Source organism: Chiloscyllium punctatum, chromosome 4, assembly GCF_047496795.1.
Source record: "Chiloscyllium punctatum isolate Juve2018m chromosome 4, sChiPun1.3, whole genome shotgun sequence".
NCBI classification, from domain to species: domain Eukaryota; kingdom Metazoa; phylum Chordata; class Chondrichthyes; order Orectolobiformes; family Hemiscylliidae; genus Chiloscyllium; species Chiloscyllium punctatum.
Window position 1 is genome coordinate 38,112,123 of NC_092742.1, and position 13,084 is coordinate 38,125,206.

A 13,084-nucleotide genomic window follows, 5' to 3' on the forward strand; every position below is an offset into this window, starting at 1 on the left:
TGAGAAGGGCTTTCAAATTTTATAGATTGCATATGTGAGTTGGTTACAGCACTGGTGATAAGAGGTGATTCTTTCATGGTCTGGAATCCCACTCTAACATTGCATTTGTACTATATAGCTATTTATAAAACTCATAGAAATAAAAATGTTCCAAAGTGCTTCATACACAATGAAGTAATCTGTTGTAACATGGGCTAACAAAACAACCAATTTGCAGAGAAATTGAGATTAATTTGTACAAGAATGTAGATTGATCAGCTAGTATATACAGGTTGTGGTACCTCATTAAAGAATTTTAAAGTCATAAAGTCGTCATCCTATAGATTTACTGGCATAATACCAGGATAAGACTCTGGACTTAAGACAACTGTCTTCAGTAGAGCAGACAAGGTTGAGGAATTTCTTTAGAATATGAGAAGTTTTGAAATGAAATGTGGGAAGAATTTGTCCACTGGCTGATAATTCAGGGACAGTGAGGTCTATCAATTTAGCGCTGGTTCAGATTGAAGATAAGTTTAGGAGAAATTTCTTTTTATGAAGGGTTGTTGGAACATGGAATGCTTTGTCATGAGGAATAGTTAAGGCAGAGACCCCTGAATATTTAAAGGAAATTTAGATCATTATTTAGAAATCTAGAAAGTTTTCTGCATAGAATAGGCATCCACGTCCATTTGCTCCAAAAAGAGCTACTTTCCAGTTCTTAATCTGTAGTCCTTTAGATTGGAACATGTGAAACAAAGAAAGGTGAAAATTATACTTGAGACGAGAACAGTAGAATAATTTTAAGTTTGCTCTAATAAAGAACTGTTCTGGACATGGTGTCAAATGGCTTCCTTCTGTTTTGTAAACTCATATGATCTATATTGGTCACTCCAATTTTTCATGTTTTCTCTCCACAGTTTATGACAGTAAAAGGGGTGACTTTTTTTATTATTCTATGTTATTATCCTATTAACAGGTGCCAATGCAGGCAATCTGTTCTCGATCTCTTTAAATCCATAGTTACATTTTTCTGAGATCAAAACAGAAAACATTCTCAAAAACAAAACGTTCAAGATGATCATGGTTTTGACAATTAGGATAGTAACTTCTGGAAATTGAGTACTGAAAAAATATGCACAGAAACCATTCACAGAAAAACTCTCCTCTCCTTAAACTAGTCCTGTCCTGTAGCATTGCAAGCAAACAAGGTGTCTGCCATTTTTATCCAACTGGTTAATGAGTACTTTCCAGTACGCAGGACATAAGTATATTATTTAATCTATTAAGTCTCTTCTGTTATTTAGTGATATGATTTAGGTCATGATAGAAAGAGTGTGAGATGAGAAGTTTTCATCCATTTTATTCCAATAATATGTTCACTACTATTCATAATACACTCTTACACCATTCTCAAACTTCCTTATTATATACAGCTCACTTCCATAGTTTAAACTGATAGCAAAACACGATTTTGAAAGGGAAAGCTAGAACTCAACAAAATTGCTGGCAAAGTACTATCCCAATTATTTTTGTTGTAAAGGCTGATTTCACCTACAAAAATTAGTGGTGATTTAATTAAAAAAACACACCTTCTGTACTGTCTAGTGTCAAATCAGTACTTTCTATGCCTTGTATAAGTCACTTAATTGTGGTCTGCTCATTTCGTTGGGAATACATCACAACAATCAATAGATGTATGATTGCCTACCTTTGTAGCATGATTTGTGAGGTTTTGTTTTTGAAAGTTCTTGAAGATACTTTAGAAAAGATCAGGAAATGTACTGAGGCAGGAATGTCATGAAAGGCTAGTGGTGGAACAGTTAGAAGTAAGAGATGTCAGATGTTATTGACACATAAATGAGAGCAGTTCCTAAAGGCATGATTTGTGGTGCTGCAGGACAAGTTTTTGTCCTCAACTTGAGGAATTTTTCAACCCTGTGTTGTCACATTTCCCTGATGATCAGATGATTGAAAGAGATAGGGAAAGACTGAATGCTGATGATCTGCAAATTCAAATGAATAAAGCTACTAGAAGGTGTGCAGGGAATAAATATTGAGGCTGATAATAGTTGAGATTTACTGTAATAGAAGAAAAATCAGTATATGGCCTCTTAAAATGTTGTTATATTCAAAACAATATACAAATATCAGAAGTTATTAGGCAGGTAACTGAGGTGTCAGTGGGGATGCACTTTGGGGCTAGCAACCATATTTCTATTTGATGTAAAATAGAGATGTAATGGATAGACTAGATCTAAAAGTTGAAGTTCTAAATTGGAGAAAGTCCAATTTTGACAGTATTAGGCAAGAATTTTCAAAAGCTGATTGGGGGCACATATTTGCAGATAAAGGGACGGCTGGAAAATGGGAAGCCTTCAGAAATGAGATAACGAGAATCCAGAGAAAGTATATTCCTGTTAGGGTGAAAGGAAAGGCTGGTAGGTATAGGGAATGCTGGATGACTAAAGAATTTGAGTTTGGTTAAGAAAAAGAAGGAAGCATATGTCAGGTATAGACAGGATAGGTCGAGTGAATATAAAGGCAGTGGGAGTATACTTGAAAGGGAGTTCAGGAGGCAAAAAGGGGACATGAGATAGCTTTGGCAAACAGAATTAAGGAGAATCCAAAGGGTTTTTACAAATATATTAAGGACAAAAGGGTAACTAGGGAGAGAATAGGGCCCGTCAAGGATCAGCAAGGCCGCCTTTATGTAGAGCGGGGGAGATGGGGGAGATACTAAATGAGTGTTTTGCATCAGTATTTACTGTGGAAAAGCACACGTAAAATATAGAATGTAGGGAAATAGATGGTGACACCTTGCAAAATGTCCATATTACAGAGGAGGAAGTGCTGGATGTCTTGAAACACATAAAGGTGGATAAATCCCCAGGACCTGATCAGGTGTACCCTAGAACTCTGTGGGAAGCTAGAGGAGTGATTGCTGGGCCTCTTGCTGAGATATTTGTATCATCAATAGTCACAGGTGAGGTGCTGGAAGACTGGAGGTTGGCTAATGCGGTGCCACTGTTTAGGAAGTGTGGTAAGGACAAGCCAGGGAACTATAGACCAGTGAGCCTGATGTCAGTGGTGGGCAAGTTGTTGGAGGGGATCCTGAGGGACAGGATGTACATGTATTTGGAAAGGCAAGGACTAATTAGGGATAGTCAGCATGGCTTTGTGCGTGGGAAATCATGTCTCACAAACTTGATTGAGTTTTATGGAGAAGTAACAAAGAGGATTGATGAGGGCAGAGCGGTAGATGTGATCTATATGGACTTCAGTAAGGCGGTCGAGAAGGTTCCCCATGGGAGACTGATTAGCAAGGTTAGATCTCATGGAATACAGGGAGAAGTAGCTATTTGGATACAGAACTGGCTCAGAGATAGAAGACAGAGGGTGGTGGTGGAGGGTTGTTTTTCAGACTGGACGCCTATGATCAATGGAGTGCCACAAGGATCTGTGCTGGGTCCTCTGCTTTTTTTCATTTATATATATGATTTGAATATGAGTGTAAGAGGTATAGTTAGTAAGTTTGCAGATGACACCAAAATTGGAACAAAGAAGGTTACCTCAGATTACAACAGGATCTTGATCAGATGGGCCAATGGGCTGAGAAGTGGCAGATGGAGTTTAATTCAGATAAATGCGAGGTGCTGCATTTTGGGAAAGCAAATCTTAGCAGGACTTATACACTTAATGGTAAGGTCCTAGGGAGTGTTGCTGAACAAAGAGACCTTGAGGTTCATAGCTCATTGAAAGTGGAATTGCAGGTAGTTAGGGTAGTGAAGAAGGCATTTGGTATGCCTTCCTTTATTGGTCAGAGCATTAAGTTTAGGAGTTGGGAGGTCATGTTGCGGCTGTACAGGACATTGGTTAGGCCACTGTTGGAATATTGCATGTAATTCTGGTCTCCTTCTATCGGAAAGATATTGTGAAACTTGAAAGGGTTCAGAAAAGATTAACGAGGATGTTACCAGGGTTGGAGGATTTAAGCTATAGGGAGAGGCAGAACCAGTTTGGGCTGTTTTCCCTGGAGCGTCGGAGGCTGAGGGGTGACCTTATAGAGGTTTACAAAATTATGAGGGGCATGGATGGGATAAATAGACAAAGTGGGTGGGGGAGTCCAGAACTAGACAGCATAGATTTAGGGTGAGAGGGGAATAATATAAAAGAGACCTAAGGGGCAACGTTTTCACACAGAGGGTGATACGTGTATAGAATAAGCTTCCAGAGGAAGTGTTGGAGGCTGGTACAATTGTAACATTTAAAAGGCATTTGGATGGGTATATGAACAGGAGGGGTTTGGATGGATATGGGCTGGGTGCTGGCAGGTGGGACTAGATTGGGTGGAGGATATCTGGTCAGCATGGACGAGTTGGATTGAAGGGTCTGTTTCCATGCTGTACATCTCTATGAGTCTATGAGCGCAAGGTCTAAAATCCATTTTTCCTTGAAAGGAATCTCAATGGAAAATACTGTATCCAGATTTGAGATGCACGGACAACTGAATTATTGTAAATTGTATTTTTCCTTGAATGCGAATGAACTGTTCTGATTTGCTAAAGTTAATTGCGAATGAACTTTTCCAATGAAAGTAGACTTGATATTTGTTACCGTAAGCATATCAAATCATCACAGTAGAAACGCCATCCCATATTCCCAATTCCTTCGTCTCCGCCGCATCTGCTCCCAGGAGGACCAGTTCCAAAACCGTACAACCCAGATGGCCTCCTTCTTCAAGGACCGCAATTTCCCCCCAGACGTGGTCGACGATGCCCTCCACCGCATCTCTTCCACTTCCCGCTCCTCCGCCCTTGAGCCCCGCCCCTCCAATCACCACCAGGACAGAACCCCACTGGTCCTCACCTACCACCCCACCAACCTCCATGTACAGCGTATCATCCGCCGTCATTTCCGCCACCTCCAAACGGACCCCACCACCAGGGATATATTTCCCTTCCCTCCCCTATCAGCGTTTTGAAAAGACCACTCCCTCCGTGACTCCCTCGTCAGGTCCACACCCCCCACCAACCCAACCTCCATCTCGGTACCTTCCCCTGCAACCACAAGAAATGCAAAACTTGCGCCCGCACCTCCCCCCCCTTACTTCCCTCCAAGGCCCCAAGGGATCCTTCCATACCCGCCACAAATTCACCTGCACCTCCACGCACATCATTTATTGCATCCGCTGCACCCGATGTGGCCTCCTCTATATTGGGGAGACAGGCCGCCTACTTGCGGAACGTTTCAGAGAACACCTCTGGGACACCCGGACCAACCAACCCAACCACCCCGTAGCTCAATACTTCAACTCCCCCTCCCACTCCACCAAGGACATGCAGGTCCTTGGACTCCTCCATCGCCAGACCATAGCAACACGACGGTTGGAGGAAGAGCGCCTCATCTTCCACCTAGGAACCCTCCAACCACAAGGGATGAACTCAGATTTCTCCAGTTTCCTCATTTCCCCTCCCCCCACCTGTCTCAGTCAAATCCCTCGAACTCAGCACCGCCTTCCTAACCTGCAATCTTCTTCCTGACCTCTCCACCCCCACCCCACTCCGGCCTATCACCCTCACCTTGACCTCCTTCCACCTATCGCATTTCCAACACCCCTCCCCCAAGTCCCTCCTCCCTACCTTTTATCTTAGCCTGCTGGACACACTTTCCTCATCCCTGAAGAAGGGCTTATGCCCGAAACGTCGATTCTCCTGTTCCTTGGATGCTGCCTGACCTGCTGCGCTTTTCCAGCAACACATTTTCAGCTCTGATCTCCAGCATCTGCAGTCCTCACTTTCTCCTCGAAGGTACCAACTAACTACCTGATTTGAAGAAAATGATATTCAAATACCAACTGACCTCCTGGTTATCTACTGTTCATCTGATTAAAACGAATGATCTTTAAAAAATAACTTTTGGAAGTAAATTTTAAAACGTTTTAAGCAGGAGCTTTTAAAATTACAGGGTCTTTTGCTAGCATGATTTCTTAGCCAGGGAATGATGCTTTATTTAGGGGTGCTTTTTCTTTAGGTACTTTAAAAAAAGGTTCAATTTCAGAAAAAAACATTTCTGTTGAATTAGGGATCCTCATTTGTAATTGTGGCAAATACAATGATTTAATCCAAAAGATTACAATCTTGCACTGAAAAAAACAGATGAATGTTAATGGTATTGATAAGCACAAAAAATTATATTACTTTCCTTTTCATTATTAGGATTTGGAGAACCACTTCATTCTCAACCTTTAAGCAGGAGAGTACCTTTTGGCTCCTCCAGATTGTTAAATACACAAAGTCACAGTGTGGATTCTGACCTGCAATTTTTAGGAAATGGAAAGTTATCACAAGACAAAGGTATGAACTATTTATTCAATACTAATTAGCTTAAATTCCTTTAAACAGTTGTGATGCTATTACACTACCTTTAGTGTCTGACAAGCCAGTATCATTACCAGACGTTAATATGATGTTATAAACCACAGCAACTAAGTTTTTACCGCCTGCTGGACTGGGTGTGTATAATGACAGAAATAATAATGACTTTTGTCCATATTCTGGTTTCTTATTCTTGATAAAAATTCATGATTTAAGAAGCAATTAAATTCTAGATTGATTTTACTGTCTAATACTGAGGTAGTACCAAACTCTTTAATGTATTTTATGTTACACTAAGAAATCTGAAGAAGTTTAGCAATAAAGCTCAGTGAGCTATCAAGGGATTATATAACTTTCAGAGTACTGTTTTGTTCCATTTCAGGTATAGTTCTATTTGCAAATAAGTATGCAAAGGCAACATGATAGAAAAGGAAAGTAGCTAGTTTAAATTTAATTAGTAAAAAAATTAATAAAAAGGAAACACGCATTTATATAGTGTCTTTCACTATCCTAGGAAATTCTAAATGCTTTACAGTCAATGATATATTTTTGAAATGAACTCACTTGTGGGAAAGGTGTCAAGCAATTCACTCATTGCACATTGTCACAAATAGCAAAGTGGTAACAACCAGCTAACTTATTTTTGTAATGCTGCCTGTAGGAGAAATATTGGCTTGGACATTGGGATAATTTCCGTCCGCTTTTTGAAGTAATGCAGGAAATGAGGGTTAGGAAAGGAGATGTTTGCAACGGTTGGGGGAGAAGGCAAAATAAGCAAATGTATGTATGTGGAGAAGGAAAGGAGGAAAGAAAAGAGGCACTGAAAATTGAGAGGTGAGGTGAGGAGGCCCCACTGGGGGGAAGGGGGTGGGAAGGAGAAGCATGCAAAATTTGGAGAGAGGAAAGGAGGAAACCATGAGGGGGATTAGAAGGAATGGAGGAGACTGCAAATAAGAGAGTTTTATACCTATCAGCAAAGGAATACTCAACTAACTAGAGACAGGAAAATCTAAAATTACTGAGGTCACAAATTCCTTGAAAATGCAAGTGTACTCACTAGTTAAAGCTCACATAAGTCCAAGAGCTGTGGTGGAAAATGTGATGGAGGCTACTGTAATGAACACTGCTAATTGTTAAATTTAGATTTGAAATGAGATTTAAGATGCAGTGAATAGGATATTTTGCTGCCTGATTTAAAATGTTCCACTTCTATGCAAATACACTCGAAATGCATTAGCTGTGACCTTACCAGTCTGTGGAAAGTCACTTTATATTTGTGTAGGTATGTCTGTCAGTTATTTAGAATCTCAGACAGCAAGAAGGAGGCCATTTGACCCATTGTTTTTGCAGCTCCCAAAAGAGCTCGTACCACTCTCTAGGCCTATCTCTGTAGTCCTCTAAATTCATCATTGTCAAATCAAAATCCAGCTCTCTTTTGAAAGCTTGTATGGAATCTACCTCCACCACTCTCCCAGGCAGCACACTCCAAATTCTAACAACTCTCTGATTAAAGAAGTTTCTCCTCATCTCAATCCTAGCTGTCTCGCTGACTGTCTTGAAATTATAAAGTCTGGTTACTGACATACCAACTAATGGATATCCATCTTTGCCCTGTCAAGATTTTTCATAATTTGACATCTCAATAAAGTCATATCCTTTCTTCTTTACTTCAAGGAGAATGCCCAATTTCTCTAATCTTTCTTTTTATTTAAAGTCACTCATTAATGGTATCATTTTAGTAAATCTCCTTTGCACTCTCTCCAGGGCTTTAACATCCTTCCTTCAATAAGATACCTGAAACCGAATACAGTACTGCAAATATGGTCTGACCAATGACTTGTAGAGGTATAGCATCGCTTCCTTAGCTTTTAGAATCTGTGTCTCTATTTATAAGCTCAAGAATCCTATAAGGCCTTCTTAACAACTGTTTAACTTGTCTGGACAGAGAATCATCCCTCTGTTCCTGCATTCCCCTCAAAGTTGTACTATTGAGCCAGTATTGTCTCTCTTACTTCTACCAAAATATTTCATTTCTTCACACTGAAATTTATCTGCCAGGTGTCTGCTCATTTGGCCAACTTGTCAATGTCTTTTTGAACGTACTCATCTTCACATTCACTATTCTCCCTAGCTTAGTATCATTTGCAAATTTGCATCACCCATCTCCAAATGGTTCATATAAACCCAAAAAAAACCAACTCTTTTTCAATCAGAGAAATTCCCACCTATACCTGCCCTGTGTTCCCCCTTTTTTAGCCAGCTTCTAATCCATGCTGCCAAGGACCCTTCAGTCCCAAACATTTCTCTTTTGCTAACCAAACTGCCATGTGGCATAGTTTCAATTGTTTCCTGAAAGTCCAAACACACAACATCCAGTGAAACACCCTCATTCAGCCTATGTCACCTTGTCAAAGAACTCACATTTGTCATACATGATCTGCTGTTAACAAGACCATGTTGACAGTCTAGTATAATTTATTTTTCTCTACCTTATCCTGTATTATGGCCTCCATCAGTTTTCCCACTATTGCTTCAAGCTGACAGACCTGTAGTTTCCTGGGTAATCCTTTGGTCCTTTCTGAAATAGCGTTGACCCATTTGCAATCCTCCAGTTCTCTGGGACAAATCCTGTGTTCAGGGGGGCCTGGAAAATTTCCATCAGCAGCTCTGCAACATGCTCCCTTACATTCTCAGCAATCTATGATGCATCCCATCCTGATCTGGTAACTTTGCTAATTGGAGTTCTGTCAGCCTTTTTATCACTTCTTCTTAATCTATCACTGCTTAGTTGCTCAATACCCATGTTTTCAAAAAGGCCATTGTCATCATTTTCTACTTTGGCACTAACAAAGCTTACCCTGCTTATTCCTTATGGACACCACTCTATCCTTCACCAATCTTACATTTTTAGTATGTTTAAAGAGCATTTTACTCAATTTTTTTGTGCAGCCTGCCATTCTTTCTGTATGCTTAGCCTTCCTTATTCTAGCTTTAGTCCCTCTCCTGCATATGAGATGGTCTTCCTGATTTCATTATTATTTTTATTCCAGTATGCTTCATATACCTCCTTTTTCTTCCTTATTTTTCTCATCAGTATTTTTAATCATCCAGGGTACTCTAGCTTTGGGTACTCTGTATTTATTTCTCATGGGTATATACCTAGCTTGTACTCTACACATCTCTCATTTGAAATTCTTCCATTTTTCATCAACTGTTTTATCCACCAAAATTTATTTCAAATCAAATTTGCCCTTTTCCAGTCAGGAATCTTAATCATTGACCAATTTTTATCCTTTTCTAACTTCATACTGAACCTTATTGTACTATGATCTCTATTTCCCATATGTTCCCCATTCTGACATTCTCCAATTGGCCTACCTTATTTCCTAGGACCACACCAAGCACAGTCCTGATCGGACTGGAAATATACTGTACGTGAAAGTTCTCTTATACACATTATAGGGATTTCTTCTTTTCCATGCCCTACCTTCTACCTTCTTCCCAGTCTACTCAAAGATAATTGAAATCATCAACAATCACAACCCTACTTTACTTGCCAATTTCCATAAGCTGCCTCCAAAGGATCTCTTCTGTTTCGTCCCCGCTATATCATAAATACTCAGCAAGGTCACTGCTGCAGTCCTGTTTGTTACCTCAAACCATACAGATTCTGACTCATGAGCTGTTCAAAGGCAATGATATTATCTTTGAACAAGACTTCCTCCCTTTTTACCCCCCCTCCCCATTTCTACAAAAAGCATTATATCTATTGACCATCATTCTCTGTTTCCTATCACTCAGCCAATTTTGTACTCATCTAGCTACTGACCATTTTATAGCACAACCTATAATTTTCCTCAATGTATTATAAAAGCATTATCCAGCTCTTTTCTGGCTTGAGCCATGTTTCTGAGAATACTACTATGTCAGATCCCCAAGAGCAATCTCTTCTCCTAGTTCCCCAATTTTATTTCATGATAATCTGTGCTTTACATACGTCCAATTTAACTCTTCCCTTATCTCTTTCTTTCCCATTGAAAGGTGACGATTTCTTTGGTCACTGTCAACATGCAAGTCTTGTCTCACTTTGATTTCCCCCTTCCCCATTTTCTATTGCATGCCCTGTCTGATACTTAACAGCACTTGGCCCATTCATCAAATACAAACCCCCTCCCACCCCTCCACTTTTCAGGTTTAAATTCACCCTCATCCTCTTAGTAGCAGATTAGTTCCATTTCGGCTCAGATAAAGCCCATCTCTTCTGAGCAGCTCTCTTCTTTCCCAAAAGCAATTTTAATGACCAAAAAATCTAAACCCCTCTCTTCTACATCATCCTCCATGCCAAGTATTTACCTCCCTGATCTGCTATTGCCTAAATGGTGAAGCTCATGCTACAGGTAGTATTTCTGAGATTACTACCCTTGAGGTCATGTGTTTCAACCTACTCCATAATTCCTGAAACTGATCCTGCAAGTCCTTTATGCTCTCCGTCCTTCTGTCATTGATTCCCACATAAACCACAATCACTGGTTTTTAACAACAAATTCTGGAGTGCAAAGCGGGTCAGATATCACCCATGAAGAGAGAACAAGCTAACATTTTCAGTTTAGATGACTCTTCATCAGAGCTCATTTGAAGAGTCATCTAGACTCGAAATGTTAGCTTCTATTCAGATTCCTGAAGAAGGGCTTATGCCCAAAACATCGACTCTCCTGCTCCTTGGATGCTGCCTGACCTGCTGCGTTTTTCCAACAACATATTTTTCAGCTCTGATCTCCAGCATCTGCAGTCCTCACTTTTTCCCTCTGTAGTAACTAATCCTCCCTTTGCAGAAGTTCAGCCATTTTGTTATGTCTCAAACCCTTGCACCCAGGATAACAAAGCTTTTTTTCTGTTGGGAGGGAGGAGAAGGTGCCAGAAGACTGGAGAATTGCAAACATAATGGCCTTGTTCACAAAAGGTTGGAAGGATAATCCCAGCAATTACAGACCAGTTAGTTTACGAAACTTTGATGGTGGTGGGAAGCTTGTGGGAACAATTATTCAGGAAAGAATCAGTACTCACGTGAAAAGGCTGAGTTGACTCGGAAGAATCAGCCTGGACTTCTAACGGGAAATCATGTTTAACTAACTTGTTGTGATTTTTTGAAGAGATAACATAAAGGATTTATGAGGCTATTGCAGTTGATGTGGTAGACATGGCTTTTCAGAACATGTTTGATATCATGCCAAACCATAAGACCATAAGACATAGGAGTGAAAGTAAGGCCATTCGGCCCATCGAGTCCACTCCGCCATTCCATCATGGCTGCTGGGCACTTCAACTCCACTTACCCGCATTCTCCCCGTAGCCCTTAATTCCCCGAGACAACAAGAATCTATCAATCTCTGCCTTGAAGACATTTAGCGTCCCAGCCTCCACTGCACTCTGCGGCAATGAATTCCACAGGCCCACCACTCTCTGGCTGAAGAAATGTCTCCGCATTTCTGTTCTGAATTTACCCCCTCTAATTCTAAGGCTGTGTCCACGGGTCCCAGTCTCCTCACCTAACGGAAACAATTTCCTAGCATCCACCCTTTCCAAGCCATGTATTATCTTGTACGTCTCTATTAAGTCTCCCCTTAATCTTCTAAACTCCAATGAATACAATCCCAAGATCCTCAGCCGTTCCACATATGTTAGACCTACCATTCCAGGGATCATCCGTGTGAATCTCCACTGGACACGTTCCAGTGCCAGTATGTCCTTCCTGAGGTGTGGGGATCAAAACTGGACACAGTACTCCAAATGGGGCCTAACCAGAGCTTTATAAAGTCTCAGTAGCACAATGGTGTTTTTATATTCCAACCCTCTTGAGATAAGTGACAACATCGCATTCGCTTTCTTAATCACAGACTCAACCTGCATGTTGACCTTTAGAGAATCCTCGACTAGCACTCCCAGATCCCTTTGTACTTTGGCTTTACGAATTTTCTCACCGTTTAGAAAGTAGTCTGTGCTTTTATGCAAGACCTCGCATTTGTTCACGTTGAATTCCATCAGCCATTTCCTGGACCACTCTCCCAAACTGTCTAGATCCTTCTGCAGCCTCCCCACTTCCTCAGTACTACCTGCCTGTCCACCTATCTTCGTATCATCGGCAAACTTCGCTAGAATGCCCCCAATCCCTTCATCCAGATCATTAATATATAATGCGAACAGCTGTGGCCCCAACACTGAACCCTGCGGGACACCGCTCGTCACCGGCTGCCATTCTGAAAAAGAACCTTTTATCCCAACTCCCTGCCTTCTGTCAGACAGCCAATCCTCAATCCATCCCAGTAGCTCACCTCGAACACCATGGGCCCTCACCTTGCTCAACAGCCTCCCATGTGGCACCTTATCAAAGGCCTTTTGGAAGTCTAGATAGATCACATCCACTGGGTTTCCCTGGTCTAACCTGCTTGTCACCTCTTCAAAAAATACCAACAGGTTTGTCAGGCATGATGTCCCCTTAGTAAATCTATGTTGACTTGTTCTAATCAGACTCTGCTCTTCTAAGAATTTAGAAACCTCATCCTTAATGATGGATTCTAGAATTTTACCAACAACCGAGGTTAGGCTAATTGGCCTATATTTTTCCATCTTTTGTCTTGATCCTTTCTTGAACAATGGGGTTACAACCGCGATCTTCCAATCATCCGGGACTTTCCGTGACTCCAGTGACTCTTGAAAGAGTCTTGAAACAA

General features: G+C 40.9%; 1 protein-coding gene across 1 annotated transcript in view; it reads left to right on the forward strand.

Annotated features, from left to right (window-relative positions):
* LOC140476201 (TOG array regulator of axonemal microtubules protein 1) overlaps nt 1-13,084 on the forward strand; it is a 167,937-nt gene that overhangs the window by 82,656 nt on the left and 72,197 nt on the right. Inside the window, exon 3 of the mRNA XM_072568427.1 lies at nt 6,198-6,335. Within this exon, the coding sequence (XP_072424528.1) occupies nt 6,198-6,335 (138 nt within the window). The remainder of the gene's footprint in view (nt 1-6,197; nt 6,336-13,084) is intronic.